The following is a 17879-nucleotide window of genomic DNA, read 5'->3' as shown; positions in this document are numbered from 1 at the left end:
TGAACGCTGCGTTTGGGTTGGTTCGGGTGTGATGCTCCGCAGCGCTTCCCTGCCCGCGGGGCAGGGCTGGCGGCACCCGAACCAGTCGGGCACGGGCTCGCCCCTGGCTCCGGGGCCCGGGTGGGCACACGGCATCCGCAGGGAGCTGAGTGTTGGTGGGGCGAGTGGGGGTCCAGGGTGACTCCAGGCCTGGCTGCCCCCATAGCGCCAACAAAGACTGTGAGTCCTGCCAGTCCATCCTGGAACATCGCCCCAGTGCCTCCTCTGCCTCAGTTTCCCCTTTCACATGACTGTCCTGTGCCCTGACTCCGCGCAGGTGCCTCGGGGGTCCCGCAGGACGGTTCCCAGAGGGTTTGGGACCAGCGGGTGACTCGGGGTGCTCAGCTGTCCCCGCTGCCCGCGGGGTCTGGCCGGGCCGGCAGAGCCGGTGCAGGAATGCGGGGCTGGGAGGGTCCGGCTCCGGGACAGGCGGTCCCTGCTGCGGGGGCACTGGGGGCAGCTCGTCCTCTCGGCAGTGGGACGGGGTGAGCCGAGCGGGACAGCACATCCAGCAGCACCAGGAGGACGCCATGGAGCTGCCGTGGGTGCTGCTGGCGCTGGCTGGGACGGCAGCCGCGGACCTGGGTGACTCCCTGGGGACAGGGCAGAGGGGGACCGGGGCCTGGGGGGGCTGCGAGGGGTTTGTGCCAGGGAGGGGTTATGGGGCTGGGCATGGCTGGGGGGTCCCAACCAGTGCTGGCACCTTGTGACATTCCCGTGCGCCAGCACCAGTGTGGATGCGGAGTCGGGCACTTGAGCAGTGCAGAACGGGGGTTTAGGATCCCCTTTTGGGGTGTCACCCCTTGGGGGGTTCCCCTCGCTCACTGCCCCCTCCCCCAGCCCGGCTGCCCTACGTGCCCCAAGTGCCCCCCCTGGCCCTGCTGGGCAAGGTCACCGCCACCACCTTCGCGCTGGAGAGGCCCCGCTGCGTCTTCGACGGCCACGCCGATGCTTCCGACGCCGTTTGGCTGGCGGTGGCCTTTGCCAACGGTGAGCACTCCCTGCTCCGGCCTCCGGCACGTCCCCCCCATGGCAGGGGACACGGGGACCCTCCCGCAGCCGCTCACCCATCACCTGTGCCACACAGCCTCAGCCACCTTCAGAAACCCGCAGTGCCGGGCTGAGGTGCCCCCGTACCAGCAGCTGCTCGCTGCCCGCTCCTACATGACCCTGGAGACGGCGGCGGCCGCGTATTCCTGCTCGGCAGCGAGCCCGGCCGTGCTGCGGGTCGGGGGTGACACGGCGTGCAGGGACCAGCACAGACAGGACCCCTGCAATGGGCCCCTGCCCTCCCCGGGACCCTACAGGTAAGGCCAGAAGCCCCAAATCCCGGCTGGGGAGACTCGCCTGGAGCCGGGGATTGTTCGCCCCCCCGGTATCAGCCCCGTCCCCACGGCAGGGTGAAGTTCCTGCTGATGGGCTGCCGCGGCCCCAAAGCGGAGACGCGCTGGTCCGAGCCCATCCTCCTGCGCACAGGTACTGCTGGCGCTGCCACCCCCGCGCCGCGGGTCCCCTGCACCTCCCTGGCTGGGGTGGCGGCACCAGCATCAGCCCTGTGCCTTCACCCCAAAAGCTGCGGGGAGAAGCGATCCCCGAGCCCGCATCCACCCCACATCCCTCATCCCGCCTCCTCCCAGCCCTCAGCCCGAGCACCATCGAGGCTGCTCCCGCTCGCCGTGGCAGCGCCCTGGTGGTGATCGCCTCCATCCTGGCCAGCCTGGGGGCCGCGCTGGCCGCCGCCGTGCTCGGAGCCCTGGGGTACGGGGGGCTACAGGGGGTGGGAGTGTCCGCAGGGGCCTCAGGAGAACACCCAAACTCGGCAACCCCATCAGCAAAGGAATGATGATCTTTTTAACGTTGAAAAAGCCTTTTTATTCCTAAATTGGGGGTTTGCCGTAGTTTGCAGGAGAAAAGGCTCCTTGGGGGTGGCTGGTGCAGAGCCCCACAGACCCCAGTTGATGCCTCTGTTTCTGTGTCCCCGCAGGGCCAAGGTGTGGGGCTCCCTGTGCCACCGGGGCTTGGGGAGCGGCGCCTTCATCCGCAGATCCTACAGGACCCACCACATCCCCCCGGCCCTGCCCCAGCCCCCGGCCCCCGGCTGCAGCCCCCCGGGGCTGGGCCCCTCTGCCCCCCAGCCCCCGGCTCCGTGTCAGAGAACCGTGGAACAGTTTGGGTTGGACAGGACCATGAAGGGACCACCTCGTTCCAACCCCCCTGCCACAGGCGGGGACAGCTTCCACTAGACATGAGCTGTCCTGACAAGTAAAATCTGATTTTCCATCTGCAGCTGTGTCCTCCTGGTCTTTGGCCGCGCGGGGTGGGACTGTGAAGATGGGGGACCTCAAAGACCACTTGGGGCTCTGGCTTGGTGGCACTTTGGCGTCAGTTTGGGGGACATTTGCTGCCACGGGTGGGCCCGGATGCCACGGGCGCATCCCCACGGGACATCCCCTCCTGCCGGGTGACGCCGTCACCCACCCATGCCACAAACGCAGCGGTTCTCAGCACGCCTCACCGGCGGGCGCTCAAACATAACAAAAGCTGCCGGGGAAACGAGCCCAACCTGTTTGCCACGGGGCTGCGGCCGCTGCAGGAATGTGGGCGGATGGTGACCACAGGCGGCTCCCAGGGGACGCGGAGCCGCAGCAGCTCCCGCACTCCCGCCCTCGGCACCGCGGCGCCCGCACCATGATCCCGCTGCTGCTCCTGCTCCTGCTCCTGCCCTCCGCACACGGCATCGGTGAGTCCGGCAACAGCACCGGGACGGGCTCGGGACTGCCCTGGGCACCGCGGGGATCCCCTGTGCTCAGGCACCAGAGCCCGATGAGCCTGGAGGTGTGGGGCAGCTGGTGCCCCCTTTTCTGGGTCCTGTTCTGGGTGCCGGTCTCTGGTGTCGCTGATGTTGGTTGACTGGCGCAGTGTGGGCTCCCACTGGAGGCCACCAGGGCTCCCCTGAAGCTGGAGGCGTAGGGCAGCTGATGCCCCCCGCTCCGGGTGCCATCCCAAGTGTCCCTGGTGTCACCCACTCTGCTCCTCCGGGTGTTCCCCCGCGGCTGGGAGCACGGAGTGGTTTTGCTTCCTCTTTTAATGCAACACGTGTCTGAGCCCACACTGAGGGTGGGAGGTGAGGGGGGCCCCACTGCCGAGATCCCAGGGCTCAGCTGCCTCCTGTCCCTGTCCCCCTGTCCCTGTCCCCCTGTCCCTGTCCCCACCCCGAGCCCCGGCACCGCCGCTGCCGGTCAGAGCCTCGGTGCCGGGGCTGCAGCGGGGGATCCACGCCCTCCACCGCAACCCCTCGGCTTCTCCCCGCAGTCGAGGTGGGGCCTAGGCCAGCCCTGACCCGGGAGCAGCTGGAGGGGGTGACAACCGCCTCCACCTTCGTGCTGGACCAGCCCCGCTGCACCTTCAAAGACTACGGCAATGCCGTCATCTGGCTTGTGGTGGCCCTGGACAAGGGTAGGTGGGAGCAGCCCAGGGCAGGGGCCGTGTGGGGGTCCCTGTACCCCCCACCAAGTCCCTCCTCACCCCCATCCCCATCTCCATCTCCATCCCCATCCATGCAGATATATTCAACTTCAACAACAGCGCGGAGCCGGGGACTCCCGAGACCGCATTCCAGAGCTTCCCTGAGTCCGTCAGTGCCTACATGACCCTCAACGCCACCCTGGACAGCTACCCCTGCCCCAAACCCGCCGGGGACATCACGGTGCTGCGGGTGGGCAGCGAGACGAGCTGTGCCAAGGATGCATCGAGACCCACGTGCAATGGGCCCCTGCCCGGCCCCGGCCCCTACCGGTGAGCCTGCCCTGGGACCTGCCCCCCTCCAGGGCTGCTGGCAGCCCCCGGCCCACGGCACCGTGGCCAACCTCCCTTTCCATCTCAGGGTGAAGTTCCTCGCCCTGGAGGGCTCTGTGCCCGTGGCCGAGACAGCCTGGTCGAAGCCAATCACGCTGACGACAGGTACTGGAGCTCGTCCTGCCCCCACAGGGGGGATATGGGGCGCTCCTGGGCCTGTGGGGCGCTCCCAGGGGGCTGAATGCTGAGCAGCAGTGGTTTGGGGTGAGGGGAAACTGAGGCAGGGCTCTGCCGCGGGTGTCACCCGTGCACGGTGTGATGGCACGTGGGGTGGACACACATGAGCACACGGTCACCCAGCCAGACCCCTGAGCCCCTCCGGGCTGTGTATCCCTCCATCCCGCCATCCTGCTCCCTCTCCTGCTCTCTCCCCAGCCAAATCCCCCAGCAGCATCCCCACGGCGGGCAGCGGGCACAGCGCGGGCATGATCGCCATCACCGCCATCCTCTCCATCCTGCTCGCCATCCTCCTGGCCGCGCTGGTGGCCATGCTCGTCTTCTGCGGGTGAGTGCCACCCCCTGGGCGCGCTGGGCAGGGTGACAAGGGGTGTCAGAGGGTGACACCGCCATCCCTCGGTCCCCACCCTCACCCGTCACCCCGCCTTCCCTCCCCAGCTCGGACTCGTGCGGCAGCAGCACCTTCAGCAAGCCGGAGTCGGTGACGGTGCGGCGCTACAACACCCACCACGTCTATGACCAGCCGGCCGCCCGGCTCTGAGCCCCCGCCGCCCCTCCCGCGTGTCCCCGTGCGGGGTAAATGTCACCCGCAGCTCCCTCCCCGTGCTGACACCGGCCCGCCGCCCTGGGGACACCCGCAGCGGGACATTAAAGGCTTTTCCCGTGCTTTGTGCCCGGCTGTGCCGCCTGTTTGTGACCCCCCCGCAGCCCCCTGGGAAGCCCCAGGGACCCCCGTGCCCCACTGTGAGCCCCAGCGCTCACAGAGCTCCTGCACAGAGCAGGGCGCGGCCGGGGATGCTCACAGTGGAGCCGCTGCCACACCCAGCTGGGCCATCGGTGCCACCTGTGCCCCTTGGGATGGGGGAAATTCCCCTGGGTGCAGGGCAGCGAGGGGAGCCCGACCCCAGCCCTGGTGCTGGGGTGAGGGGCACGGAAATGCCCCGGGAGGGAGGGGCGGCTGCGGGGGGTGCTCCTCCAACCCCTTTGATCCCACAATGATCCTCCCTGACCGAGCCCAGAGCAGGGGCTCCCGCAGCCCGAAACGACCCAACCCAGCCCGGGTGCAGCTCGGGGTCCTCTGGGAGCCAGGAGAGCCCAAAAGGGAAGCAGCACCCCGGGGTGTCTGATCCTGCACCGGGGGTGTCCCTGAGCCCGATTCGGGGGATGTGGGGCTGATCCTACCCCGGGGGTGTCCCTAATCCCGATCTGGGGATGTGAGGCTGATCCTGCACTGGGATATTGGTCCTTGAGCCCGATGTGGGGGATGTGGGGCTGATCCTACACCAGGGATGTCCCTAATCCCGATCTGGGGATGTGGGGCTGATCCTGCACTGGTTAGGGGCGGGCTGGGGCGGGGAGGGGAGGCTGATCCTGTACCAGGGCTGGAAGGGACCAGATCCATCATTCCAGCGGGATTTGGGTCTCTGGTGCTGATCTCAGGGCTGGGGGTGCCCTGATCCTGCAGCCCGGGCAGGATGAGACCCCGCTGGGGCTGGAGATGATCCCGTTGTGGGTGGAGCTGGGGCAGGTGTGTGTGAATACATCATACACATCATATACCGGGGCAGGTGTGTATAAATACACCTGTACATAACATGTACCAGGCCAGGTGTGTGTGAATACATCATATACATCATGTACAAGGCCAGGTGTGTGTGAATACACCTGTGCACATCACACACAAACATTAACAGCCCCGTTTCTCCCCGCAGGCGCCACGCCAAGGGCAGCATCACCCTGACCCCCCCGGCCGGTCACGGCGCCCTTCGGGGCTGTGCTTGTGCTGCCCGGGGGGGTGTTAGCAACTGCCCCTCCCGCTGCCGGAGCCGCCTCCGTGGAGCCCGGCCAAGGGAAATCGAGCAAATCCAGCGATTAACTCCTGCCGAGAGCAGCGTGGGAGCAGCGGAGCGATGGTTCCATCCGGCAATCGCGGGTCCTCTCCGCCCCACACCCCGTAAATAAAACAATGCTTCACCTGCAAAGGGCTCCGGGGGATGTCACCTGTGTCACCTGCCACCCGTGTGTCTCTGGAGGTGGCACATGCGTCCCCCACCGCCTGTGGGGCTGGGGATGGCACATGGAGAGGCTCGTGGGGTGGTGGCGGGGACGGCACCTTGTCCCCTTGCTGTCCCCTGTGCGGGGGAGGCAGAGGGGCAGCGCGGCAGGAACAGAGCGGTGTGTTCACAGCGTGTTCCCAGCGTGTCCCCGCAGCGTCCCCACAATGTCCCCGCGGCGGAAATGCCAAGGACCCTCTCGGCCGGCACAGCCCTGAGCCCCAGCTGTGGGTGCCGGCCGAGTCCCCGCGCACGGGTGGGTCTCGCCATGGGGGGGTTCCCCGACCCTCCGCTGCTTTTTAGGGCGCCAAGCGCCCAGAAATGCCGCCTGTCCTCGGGTGCTCTGCAGTACTTTAAAAACAAACAAAAACCGGGTTAAAAATCAGTAAAACGCTGGAGGTTTGGGGTGCGGAGCAGCGCTGCACCCCCCGAGTTCGGGGGTACGGAGGGATCTGGTGTGGGTTTGGTCCAATCCAGGCGGGCGCTCGGCTGGGCAGGCTGGGGCTGCCCTGGAGCTGCGGGCGGTGCCGGGGGCTGACACGGACCGAGGGGGCAGAGGGGACAGCGGGGACACAGCGAGGGGACTCAGCGGGTGGACCGAGGGGACAGCGGGGACTCAGCGGGTGGACCGAGGGGACAGCGGGGACACAGAGGGGACTCAGCGGGTACAGCGGGGACAGAGAGGGTACAGAGCGGGGGGACCGAGGGGACACAGCGGGGACACACCGGGGGGACCCCGAGGGACCCCGGCAGCGCGGGGAGCCCGGCCCCGCCCACCTGCGCAGGCCACACCCCCTGACCGACAGCCGATAGCATCACCCAATGGGCGCGGCGGATGCGCCCCAGGCAACGCCCCTTTCCCCGCCCCCGCGCGCTGATTGGTGGCCGCCGGCGCCGGCCCGCACATGGGCGCTGTGCGCGGGGCCGCGGGTTCGAGGCCGCGCTCGGCGCCGTTTGGCTCCGCTCGGCTCCGCTCGGCTCCGCTGCCCGCCCGCCATGGCCCGGCGCAGCGCCCTCTCCATCCGCATCGTGGAGGGCAGGAACCTGCCCGCCAAGGACATGTGAGTGTCCCCGCGGAGGCCGGGAGAGCTTCGGGGCGGGGGCATCCCCAGGGACTCGCCGCTTTCCCAGGGGGGCTGCGGGGTGTCCCCCCAACAGGTCCCTGATGGGGACACCACCCTCGGGGTGGCCTTGGAGCCTCCTGCCTGCTTCGGGGGCTTGCCCAGAATGGTTTGGGGGCCCCCCAGCCATGCATGAGGTTTAGGGGCTCAGCCCCAGGTGGGTTTAGGATCCCCTTTTGGGGTGTCACCCCTTGGGGTGTTCCCTCCGGGGTGGCTTTGGAGTCGCCCTGCATTGAGGATTCCCCCCAGGGCGGCTTTAGGGTCCCCCCCAGCAGTGTGTTTACTTTGGGGGTTCCCTTCAGGGTGGATTTTGGGTACCCCTTCAGCAGTACACCTACTTTGGAGGTTCCCCATATGGTGGCTTTGGAATCCCCCTTGCTTTGGAGGTTCCTCCAGGATGGCTTTGCTGTTTCCTTGCTTTGGGGGTTCCCCCAGTGCGGCTTTGGGGGTTCCCTTCAGGACATTTTTGTGTGCCCCAGCAGTTCTTGGCGCTTTGGGGGCTCCCTCAGCAGGGCTGTGATTTGGGGACACCCCCCCGGGATGGGGTTGAGGTTTCCCCCCGTGCTGTGGGATGCCCCCAGCCGTGTTTTGGGTGCCCCAAGCAGCGCTCCCACTTTGGGGGCTCCCCCTGGGGTGCCACGGGGCAGGGCTGTCCCCACCAAGAGGGACCCTCGCAGGGACCCCCGGACGCGCAGCAGGACCCGGTACATCCGTCCCCAAAGGAGCAGGGCTGCCCCAGGGCTGTGTCCCCATCCTCGGCTCCATCGCACCTGGCTGAGGTCCGGGGGCAGCCCTTGGCTCGGGATTTCCCTCCCAGAAATTCCCGGTGCTCGCTGTCCTCATCGCTCTGGTCCTTATGGGGCGGGATGTGGGGACAGCACCGGGGTGGCCCCAGCCGCCACCAAGGCAGCGGGAAGCTGCTGAGGAGCGCTCGACAGCCGGAAAACCAGCAAAAATTCCTGCAGCCGTCATGGAAAAAGAGGATAAACAAGGAAAGAAACATGACTTTTTTTTTTTTTTCTTTTTTTAAATCCCGTGTGTCAGGGCCTGATTTTTAAATCCCTTGGCACACCTCCCCTCCGGAGCTTGACCCAGCACGGGCGGGCTCTGGGTTTTGGGAGGTTCTGGCTTCTGGGAGCGCCTGGAGCGGAGCTTTCCGGACCGGTGCCTTTGGGACGTGGCGCTGGGCTGGGACCGCGGGGAGGGAAACCCGAGCGCGACCTTGGCCGTGGCTGCCCCGGCCCCCTCCCCGCTGCCCCGGGGGATCCGGTTCCCTGCCCTGGCACCGCTCTTGGGATCGCTGCTTTCCTCCGGGGAGTTCCCTCCGCGTGGTGTCCCCAGCTCAGAGCCTGCTGGCAGCAGCCAGGGGTGATGGAGCACCCCCAAATCCCCGGGGGGAACCCCCAGATCCCACAGGATTTGGCTCAGGGAGTTACGGGAGCCCCCCCAGCTGAGGCTCCCAAATCTTCCCCCTGTCTTTATCCCACGAAAGCCAGGGAAAGGGTCGTCCTGATTTTTTGGAGTGGTTTTTAATTTTTAAATTTGCTTTATTTAGTATTGAATTTTTATTGTGACATTTACTTTCTTTTATTTGAATTTCTGGTTTATTATTTATTTATTTTATTGGATTATTTTAATGTTAGGATAATAAATAACGCAAACATTTTTTAATCTTTAATTTATTCAATCTATTCTATTTTTATTTCAGTATTTTCACGTAACTTTTTATTTCATTATTTTTAAAATTATTTTTTATTTCATTTTTGCCCTTCTTCCTTTTTTTCACTTATTTGTTATTAATTTCTTCAGTTACTGTTCCTTGTTTTATTTTATTTTATTCTTTTATTTTTTCTTTTATTTTTTCTTTTATTTTTTCTTTTATTTTTTCTTTTATTTTTTCTTTTAATTTTTCTTTTATTTTTTCTTTTAATTTTTCTTTTATTTTTTCTTTTAATTTTTCTTTTAATTTTTCTTTTAATTTTTCTTTTAATTTTTCTTTTAATTTTTTTTCTACTTTAATTCTTTTTGATGTTTATTTCTATTTTTCTTTTATTTTTTTTCTTCTATTTTCCTTCAATTCCTCATTCTATTTTTTCTTTCAGTTTTAGTTCTATTTTTTTTTTAATTATTTATTTATTCTCACCACCCCCCAGGGCAGACCAGCTCTGCTGCCTCCACCAGTTAATTTTTAATTCCATCCCTCCGCGGCTCTGTTGCCGGAGGGGTGGCTGCGGGTTCCTTCCCCCTTCTCCCAGTCCTGCCTGGGCTCATTTCCTCTTTCCAAAGCCCTTCCCCTTTCCAGCTCCTTCCCCGCACGCAGCGCGGTGCCCCAGCCAGCCCCGCACCCACCGCGCCACCAATCCCTCGGTGGCATCCCGGGACAGGGATGCTGCGCGGGCGGAGCCTTTGGAGAGGGGATTTCTCCTCACTCGGGCACCTCCCGCAGCCCATCCTGTGTTTGGATGCCTGGAACACGCCGTGCCCGGGTGGCCTCCCGGCGCTCTGGATGTCGCCACGGTGGGGACAAGGGTTTGCCGCTGTCACCGCTGTCACCGCGCGTTGCCGGGCGCAGCTGGAGCGGGCAGCAGCTGCTGCCTTTCCGCCTGCCCGCTCCCGGCATCGCCCGTGGTTTGCACAAGGCAGGAAATGTCAGCGAGGGGCTCTGCTGGATGGCATTCCACCCGCGGCTCTGCTTAGAAATTCTCTCCTAAAAATCCTCTCTTTAAAAACCCTCTCGGCAGGGCTGGCATGGAGCGGGAGCGGCTCTTGGCACCCTGCTGCATTCCAGCCCCGCGGGGCCGCAGGGGTGGAAGCGCCTGGGAGCGGGGATGTTGTTGTGGTACCCGGGATGCACAGCCCGGAGAAATCCCTGCTGCAGTGTTAGCGGGGCAGGGAGCCCCACAAAGCCTTTCAGCTCCCTCCAGCCTCTTTTGAAATCCCCAAAACCCCTTTACAGTCCCCTTCAAAGCCCTTTCAAGTCCCCTCCAATTCCTTTTGATTACCCCCAAACCCCTTTCAGTCCCCCCAAACCCTTCCAGTCCCCTCCAGCCTCTTTTGAGTCCCCCAAAACCCCTTTTAGTCCCCCTCAAAACCCTTTCAATCCCCTCCAACCCCTTTGGAATCCCCCAAAACCCTTTTCAGTCCCCCCAAACACTTTCAATCCCCTCCAACCCTTTTTGATTCCCCCAAAACCCCCTTCAGTCCCCCCAAACCCTTTCAGTCCCTTCCAACTCCTTCAGTCCCCCCAAAAACTTTCAATCCCCTCCAACCCTTTTTGATTCCCCCAAAACCCCCTTCAGTCCCCCCAAACCCTTTCAGTCCCTTCCAATTCCTTCAGTGCCCCCAAAAACCCTTTGGATTCCAAAGAAAATTCTTTCAGTTGTCCCCAAAGCCCTTTCAATCCCCCCAGCAGCTGCCTCTCAGCCTCCCTGGATTTGGGATGTGGAAATCACTCGATGCCTGGGGTCCCCCCAGCTGTGCACCCTCCCTTTCCCCAGGACACTGCCTGAAGGTGCCCCTGGAGTTGGTGTTGAGTTCTCCATGCTCCAAGCTGCTCTGTGCCAGTGGGATGGGAGCCACAACCTTTCCATGACCTTGGCCACCCCCCAGGTCCTGGCTCCTCTGTCCCTGGCTGGAGTCCCCACCCCTGACTCTGTTTCTGATGAAGCAGGGCAATAAGCTGTAAAACTGTGATTATTTTTTGGCAAGCATGACTCAGGTTGTCCCCAGGGAGGAAGCACGGTCAAAGTATGGTGGTGGCTGCCCTTCACACCCTCTGCATCCCCGGGGGTGTCCCTAGGGCTGTCCCCATCCCTGTGGGAGTGTTGGGGGTCTGGGGACACCCTGGGGCTGGAGGAGGCTGCTGTGGCCTCACTCCTGGTGGGTGAAATTGGGCTGCAGGTGCCTGAAGCTGTTTTGGGGAAAGGGTGGGGTTTGTTTGCTCCTTGCCTTCCTGCGTGGAAGAGGAAAAGCCACTTCTGGCACCGGCTGGACACAGCGGCCGGACATGGTCAGGGAGGAGTGTCCCCGGTCTGGAGGCCAGGCCAGGGTCACCCTGTGCTGGCAGCTGTGGCCAAGTGCCCCTGTGGAAGCCTCTGGCAGCCTCTGCTCCCCAGCCTCACCCTCAGGGCTTGGGCTCTGCAAGGTTCTGCGGGGGCTGCCAGGGCTGGAGGCTTTGGTCACCCACGGCCAGGAGAGTCCTGTGGGCTGGTTGGTGGCCAGGCTGCGGCTGGTGGCACTGACAGAGCTGTCCCTTGTCCTTCCAGCACAGGGAGCAGTGACCCCTACTGCATCGTGAAGATCGACGATGAGGCCATCATCAGGTGGGTGGCCCAGCTCCCTGGCTGTCCCTAAAACTGCTGGAGCCCCAAACCTTGCTCCTGGCAGGTGTCTCCATCTGCTGCATGCACATTATTGTTATGCTTATTGTTAAGATCATTATTATTTATCATTCATTATTATTATTCCCTGCTTTGGGCTGAGGTGCTCCTGCAGACACAGCAGTGTCAGCAGCTCATGGCCCCCTCCCCTCTACCCCACCCCTGTGTCACAAGACAGGACAAGGACAGGGACAGAGACTCATATCTGCCCCAGCCAGGTTCCAAACTCTGGGTGCTGCCCCTAGCCATGTGTCCCCAAAAACTGGGAAGGTCCTAGGGCTAGAGAGCACCCCTGAGAGGGAGCCCTGTCCCCCGTGTCACCAGTGCCACCTGCCCCACAGGACTGCCACGGTGTGGAAGACACTGTCCCCGTTCTGGGGGGAGGAATATGAGGTGCAGCTCCAGCCTGGCTTCCACAGCATCTCCATCTACGTCATGGATGAGGATGCCCTCAGGTGTGCTGGGGGCTGGGCCTGGGGACTCTGTTGGTGGCTTTGGCTCCCTGCATGCCCTCAGGTGTGCTGGGAGCTCTGCCTGGGGGCTCCGTTGGTGGCTTTGGCTCCCTGCATGCTCAGTCTGGTGCTGACACCAGAGAATCCACACCTGGCCATGCTGCCCTGGCCTTTGGGACACAGATGGGTGAAGTTACCTCCCAAGGATATTGTCCAGCTGGCAGCAGAGGATGGCTGATGTGCTCCATGGGGACAGACACACCAGGGTGGCCCCTGTCCAGGATCCCCCAAAGTGGGGGCTGTCCTACCTGGGGACCAATCCCATGCCATGTCCTGCTTCCCACTTTTGTTTTCCAGCCGTGATGACATCATTGGGAAGGTCTGCATCACCCGGGACATGCTGGCAGAGCACCCCAAGGGTAGGGGAAAGGTGGCTGGGGGGTCCCAGGAGGGACGCACCCTTTGGACAGGCTGGTCCTGAGGGGTTCCCCAATGACCCCTTTGTGGGGATCGCCCCTTTTCCCACAGGATACAGCGGCTGGATGAGCCTCAGCGAGGTGGACCCTGATGAGGAGGTGCAAGGGGAGATCCACCTGCGGGTGGAGGTGCTGGGCAGCCAGGGCAGCCGGCGGCTGCGCTGCTCCGTGCTGGAGGCCAGGTGAGAGGGGACACGAGGGTGACAGAGCTGTGTGTGCAGCTGGGACATGGGTGCTGCTCCATGACTCAGTTTCCCTGGTGTATCCGGTCCTTTGGGTGCAGAGCACCCTCCTCATCACCCAGCAGGTGCTGGAGGTGCTGGGGCAGTGTCTACCTCATCTGCAGGTTTTTGGGACATATATCTTGAGATTCTCTGAGAGGGGAGGGGGTGCCATGGGTGCATGTAGGTATTTTGGGAGGTTGCTGGTAAATTCCCCCTCTTGGCAGGGATTTGGCCAGGAAGGACCGGAATGGTGCCTCCGACCCCTTTGTCCGCCTGCGCTACAATGGGAAGACACAGGAGAGCACCGTGAGTGCGGCTGCAGCCATGCCCAGCCTGCCAGGGCTGCAGGGGGAATCCACCCACGGGGAAACCCGGAGCCATCCCTGTCCCCCAGCGTCCTCAGCCTGGTGTCCCTGAGGGACAGACCCATCCAGCAAAAGGGACAAAACTGTTGCCTTTGCAGGTGGTCAAGAAATCCTGTTACCCTCGCTGGAACGAGACCTTCGAGTTTGAGCTGGCCGAGCCTGCTGGGGAGAAGCTCTGTGTGGAGGTGTGGGACTGGGACCTCGTTGGCAGGAACGACTTCCTGGGCAAGGTGAGGCCCAAACCCTTCCAGTGCCGCCAAGGATCCTGCCCAGCTGCACACCCAGCCCTCTCCTGCCTTCCCCTCCCAGGTGGTGTTCAGCGTGCAGGGGCTGGAGGCGGCCGGGCAGGAGGAGGGGTGGTTCAGGCTGTGGCCAGACAAGTCCAAGCCGATAGAGGACGAGTGAGTTTTGGCACAGGGTGTTGGGGTGGGCTCAGGGTGGCCCCAGTGCCCTCAGGGGCATTAAGGAGGGGGACTTTCCTGGGAGCATCATCACTTTGGAGGGGTAGCCTGGGGTGTTGGGCCACCTCCTGCTGGGTGAAGTATCCATCCATTCATCATCCATCCATGATCCATCCATCCATCCATCCATCCATCCATCCATCCATCCATCCATCCATCCATCCATCCTTCTGTTCACCTATCCATCCATTCATCATCCATCCATGATCCATCCATCCATCCATCCATCCATCCTTCTGTTCACCTATCCATCCATCCATCCATCCATCCATCCATCCATCCATCCATCCATCATCTATCCCTCCATCCATGCCCCCACCCACACACCCTCCCTGTGCTCCTGCAGGTGCCGGGGCAGCCTGGGCTCGCTGCAGCTGCAGGTGAAGCTTCGGGATGAGACGGTTCTTCCCTCCCACTGCTACCAGCCCCTGGTGCAGCTCCTGTGCCAGGAGGTGAAGTTGGGGCGCCAGGTGAGGGGTCCATGCCCAGCCCTGCTGGAGCACCCACATTTCCCAGCTCTGTGCCTGCCTCGGGCTGCCATGTTATGGTGCCTCTTCCCTCCAGGATGGCCAAGTGCACCTGGTCACCCTCCTGGACGAAACCACCACGGCCGAGTGCCGGCAGGAGGTCGCCATCAACTTGGTCAAACTCTTCTTGGGCCAGGGGCTGGTCAAGGAGTTCCTGGACCTGCTCTTTGAGCTGGAGCTGGCCAAGCCCTGTAAGGCTGGAATAGGAAGTGGACCTGGAGGCTTCCTTATCATCTCCTGGGGCTGCAAAACCTCCAGGGCTTTTTGTGGGGATTTTTTGGGAGTGATGGTTGAGACTCAGCCATCACAATGTGGAATCTGTTGGGCTCATGCCAGCAGTTCATGGGCTGACGTTGGTGGAGGAGCAGGCGGTCTGAGGTTAGGAAATCCCCATGACTCCCATGGAAATGGCCAGGGGGGCAGGGCACAGCCTCTGGGAATGACCCCCATGACTACAGCTGCGGGTGCTGCCCCCGTGGGGTGCCAAGCCAGTGACGGGGAAAGGAGAAACCAGAGGAAGTTGTGACACCAAGTGCACAGGGGAGTCTGTTTTTCCCTTTGGGAGGGCTAACTCTATGGTAAGCAGTTAATGATTCCTGGGGAGGGCTGAGGGCTTGGGGATTGACCAAAGAGAGAGAGTTCATGGGATGCTACATGCAGCTGCCCAGGGCTGACCTGTGGCCATCCCTCAGGCCATGGCCCCTCTCCTGTTTTGCAGGTGAGCCCAACACTCTGTTCCGGAGCAACTCTCTGGCCTCAAAGTCCATGGAGTCCTTCCTCAAGGTGCCACACCACCCAAAACCTGCTCTTCCCAGGTCATCCTGCCCCTGGGCTGTTCCAGGGGAAGAACTGGGAGGGCTGCTGTGCTTGTGCCTTCCCCTGGGGGTGGGATGCTGGACAAAACCCACTGGGTGACCCCGAGGGTGTCGGATGCCAAATCTGCAGCCCATCCCTGTCCCCTGTGTGGTCCCTCGGCAGGTGACAGGGATGCCATACCTGCACTTTGTCCTGGGCCCCATCATCACCCGTGTGTTCGAGGAGAAGAAATACGTGGAGCTGGACCCCGGCAAGGTGGAGATCAAAGACGTCGGGTAAGGGGCTCGTGGGGTGGCAGGGCAGGGCTGGCCCCAGCGCTGGGGGTGACAGTGGCGGTGCCCGCAGGTGCTCGGGGCTGCACCGGGTGCAGACGGAGGGCGAGGTGATAGAGCAGGGCCGACAGCACCTCCAGTCCTACCTGGGCGAGCTCCTGGACGCCATCGTCAGGTCGGCCCCGGCGTGTCCGCCCCTGATCCGCGCCGCGTTCCGCCAGCTCTTCCAGCGCGTCGGCGAGCGCTTCCCGGAGCACCAGGTGGGGATGGAGCGGGGTCAAACAGGAGGGACATCCCCAGGGGACAGCGCTCTCTGGGTGTGGTGCCCCTCTTGGGCAAGCAGCAGCCCGGCCACCGGTGCATCGCTGTTTGTGGGGCTGTCCCACGCTGGGAGAGACCCTCACGTGTGTTCCGCACCCCCTCGGTGGTCACAGCACGCCAAATTTGTGGCCGTCACCAGCTTCCTGTGCCTGCGCTTCTTCTCGCCGGCCGTGATGACCCCCAAGCTGTTCCAGCTGCGGGCCACACACGCGGACGCTCGGACCAGCCGCACGCTGCTGCTGCTGGCCAAGGTGCGACACCGGGGCTGGGCTTTAGGGTGCCCGGCTGGCTCTCGCTGGGGCCAGCCGGGTGTCCCGGGGGTGACGCTGCCACTGCCGGGGTCCCCAGGCCATCCAGCTGGTCGGGAACATGGAACCGGCGGCCGGGCGCGCAAAAGAGACGTGGCTGTCGCCGCTGCTGCCCGCCCTGCAGCAGGGCACCGCCCGCATGAGGGACTTCATCACCCGCCTGGTGGGCACGGAGGAGGAGCAGGGCGAGGAGGAGGGTGAGGGGCGGCCCCCGCCGGCCGTGCTGAAGGAGGGGCTGCTCCTTGTGCACAAGACACGGGGCAAGGGGCCGCTGCTCGCTGCTGCCGCCGGCAAGAAGCTCCATTTCTGCCTCACCGGAGAGTCCCTGAGCTTCGGCAAGAGCCCCGGAGCGGAGGTACGGGCGTGCTGGGGGGGCGGGGGGCGGCAGCAGGGTGGCGCTGACCCCCTGTGTCCCCTGTGTGTGTGTGTGTGTCTCTTCCATCAGCGTATCGGTGCCATCGCCCTGGGCGACATCCTGGCGGCCGAGAAGGTGGAGGAGAAGAGCTTCGGCAGCTCGCACGTCATGCAGGTGGTCTACCTGGCCTCGGGCGGGCAGCAGGAGACGGCCTACCTGCAGTGCAAGGTGCGGCGGGGACAGCCCGAGCCGTAGGGACAGCCCGGGCGCTGGCACTGACCGGCGTCGCTCTGAGTGTCCCCAACCCCGCAGTGTGTCAACGAGCTGAACCAGTGGCTGTCAGCCCTGCGCAAGGTGTGCGGCAACAACCCCCGGGTGCTCCGCTCCTACCACCCCGGTGTGTTCCGCGGGGACAAGTGGAGCTGCTGCCACCAGCGCGACAGGACAGGTACAGGGAGGTGGCCCCGGGGGCGTGCTGGGGTGTCCCCACGTGCGGTGACACTGCTGTCCCGCAGGGCTGGGATGCGACCGGACCCGGCACGGCGTCACCCTGCAGGACTGGAGTGACCCGCTGGAGCCCGCGGTGGAGGCTCAGCGCCTCTTCCAGCACCTGCAGGGCCTCCGGAACACCCTCAGGTGAGCCCTGCCCCGGGACCCCCACACGGCCCCGGCAGCCCCTTCCCCTCCTGCCACGGGCCCAGCCCTCTCCTCTCCCCAGGGACAAATACTGGGAGCTGCTGGAGCCAGAGCACGCCCAGAACGGACCCCGGGGTGAAGGTGGGTGAGGCTTTGGGGTCCTGCTGGGGATGGGAGCTGTCCCCAGGGGTCACAGGGGAGCTGTGGTGGTTGGGGTGACCCCAGGGGCTGTGGTGATTCGAGGTGACCCCAGGGGCTGTGGTGGCTGGATGACCCCAGGGGAACTGTGGTGGCCCCAGCGGCGCTGCGGGCTGTCACTGTCGCTCCGTGTCCTGCAGATGCTGCCCTGCCTGAGGGGCTGAGCCGGCTGCTGGCGGTGCTGGCGGAGCTGGAGCGCTGCCACGGGCGGGCGCAGCCCCCGCGGTCCCCGGCCCCGGCGCTGCTGCAGCTGCAGACGTGAGGGCCCGGCCGCGGGAGCCCTGGCAATAAAGGCACTTTGTACCCACCCTCAGCCTGTCCGTGTGTCTGCTGGCCGTGGGGACGGGCCGGGCACTGCCCAGAGCCCTGCTGGTGGCGCTGGTGCAGTTACACTGGGGACAGCTCTCAGGGGCCTACTGGTGCCATTTCGGGTGGCATCACTGGCGGCCAGCACTGATGACAGCACTGAGGGTTCTCTTGGTGGTGCTGCTGATGGTGGCACTGCTGCCATTGCTTGATGTCCCTGCTGTGCCATTTCTGATGGCCCTGCTGCTGCTGGTTCTATTGGTGCCATCACTGGTGGCTCTCCTGGTGGCCTGTTGCTGGCAGTGGTGGCATCCCTGGACTCTCTGCCCACGGTCCCAGCTGGTCAGTGCGGTGGTGTCTTCAGCGGGGACACGGCTGATGGTGTCGCTGGTGTGTGTTCTCCTCCCAGCCCCGCCGCTGGCCGCAGCGGTGGCTCTGAGGCGGGAGCAGCCCGTGTCTGTGCCGCTGTCCCCAGCCCCGCTGTCCCCGGTGCCGCTGCCGCCGTTGCCCTCAGCGGGTCCTCCCGCCCGCCGGGGG

The 17879-nt window shown here is 63.6% G+C and overlaps 2 protein-coding genes across 3 annotated transcripts; both read left to right on the top strand.

Annotated features, from left to right (window-relative positions):
- The first annotated feature begins 31 nt into the window (after positions 1–31).
- LOC136565259 (uncharacterized) lies at positions 32–6020 on the top strand. Its single transcript, XM_066563761.1, has 14 exons — positions 32–151; positions 516–624; positions 880–1029; positions 1127–1346; positions 1439–1515; positions 1677–1797; positions 2024–2262; positions 2633–2779; positions 3352–3495; positions 3603–3834; positions 3923–3999; positions 4270–4399; positions 4510–4647; positions 5784–6020. The coding sequence occupies exons 1-13, from the start codon at positions 32–34 to the stop codon at positions 4610–4612; spliced, it is 1869 nt and encodes a 622-aa protein (XP_066419858.1). The 3' UTR covers positions 4613–4647; positions 5784–6020.
- Positions 6021–7072: 1052 nt separating this feature from the next.
- On the top strand, positions 7073–17344 carry LOC136564981 (ras GTPase-activating protein 4-like). 2 transcript variants are annotated; one of them, XM_066563358.1, is made up of 20 exons: positions 7073–7186; positions 11512–11568; positions 11967–12080; positions 12435–12496; positions 12606–12735; positions 13002–13083; positions 13241–13372; positions 13452–13543; positions 13950–14073; positions 14168–14321; positions 14849–14913; positions 15109–15221; positions 15292–15478; positions 15653–15790; positions 15888–16202; positions 16293–16430; positions 16515–16650; positions 16718–16838; positions 16921–16979; positions 17177–17344. In XM_066563358.1, exons 1-20 carry the CDS (start codon positions 7122–7124, stop codon positions 17296–17298), a joined length of 2406 nt encoding a protein of 801 aa, XP_066419455.1. In that variant the 5' UTR covers positions 7073–7121; the 3' UTR covers positions 17299–17344. The 2 variants fall into 2 exon arrangements, with proteins under 2 accessions (XP_066419455.1, XP_066419454.1); XM_066563357.1 differs by having other exon boundaries at positions 15888–16430.
- Positions 17345–17879: the final 535 nt, after the last annotated feature.

The sequence above is a fragment of the Molothrus aeneus genome, chromosome 20 (genome assembly GCF_037042795.1).
Source record: "Molothrus aeneus isolate 106 chromosome 20, BPBGC_Maene_1.0, whole genome shotgun sequence".
NCBI lineage: Eukaryota > Metazoa > Chordata > Aves > Passeriformes > Icteridae > Molothrus > Molothrus aeneus.
The sequence above is the reverse complement of the archived record's forward strand: the minus strand, read 5'-3'. Positions and strand labels throughout refer to the sequence as shown.

Excerpts from the sequence above, each read along its gene's own strand:
- LOC136565259 (XM_066563761.1), top strand. The coding sequence starts at position 32 with ATGCTCCGCAGCGCTTCCCTGCCCGCGGGGCAGGGCTGGCGGCACCCG. Across the intron at positions 1,347-1,438 it reads CCCTCCCCGGGACCCTACAG|GGTGAAGTTCCTGCTGATGG; the intron begins GTAAGGCCAGAA and ends TCCCCACGGCAG. Across the intron at positions 4,400-4,509 it reads GCCATGCTCGTCTTCTGCGG|CTCGGACTCGTGCGGCAGCA; the intron begins GTGAGTGCCACC and ends TTCCCTCCCCAG.
- LOC136564981 (XM_066563357.1), top strand. The coding sequence starts at position 7,122 with ATGGCCCGGCGCAGCGCCCTCTCCATCCGCATCGTGGAGGGCAGGAAC. Across the intron at positions 12,497-12,605 it reads GCTGGCAGAGCACCCCAAGG|GATACAGCGGCTGGATGAGC; the intron begins GTAGGGGAAAGG and ends CTTTTCCCACAG. Across the intron at positions 16,839-16,920 it reads GGCCTCCGGAACACCCTCAG|GGACAAATACTGGGAGCTGC; the intron begins GTGAGCCCTGCC and ends TCCTCTCCCCAG.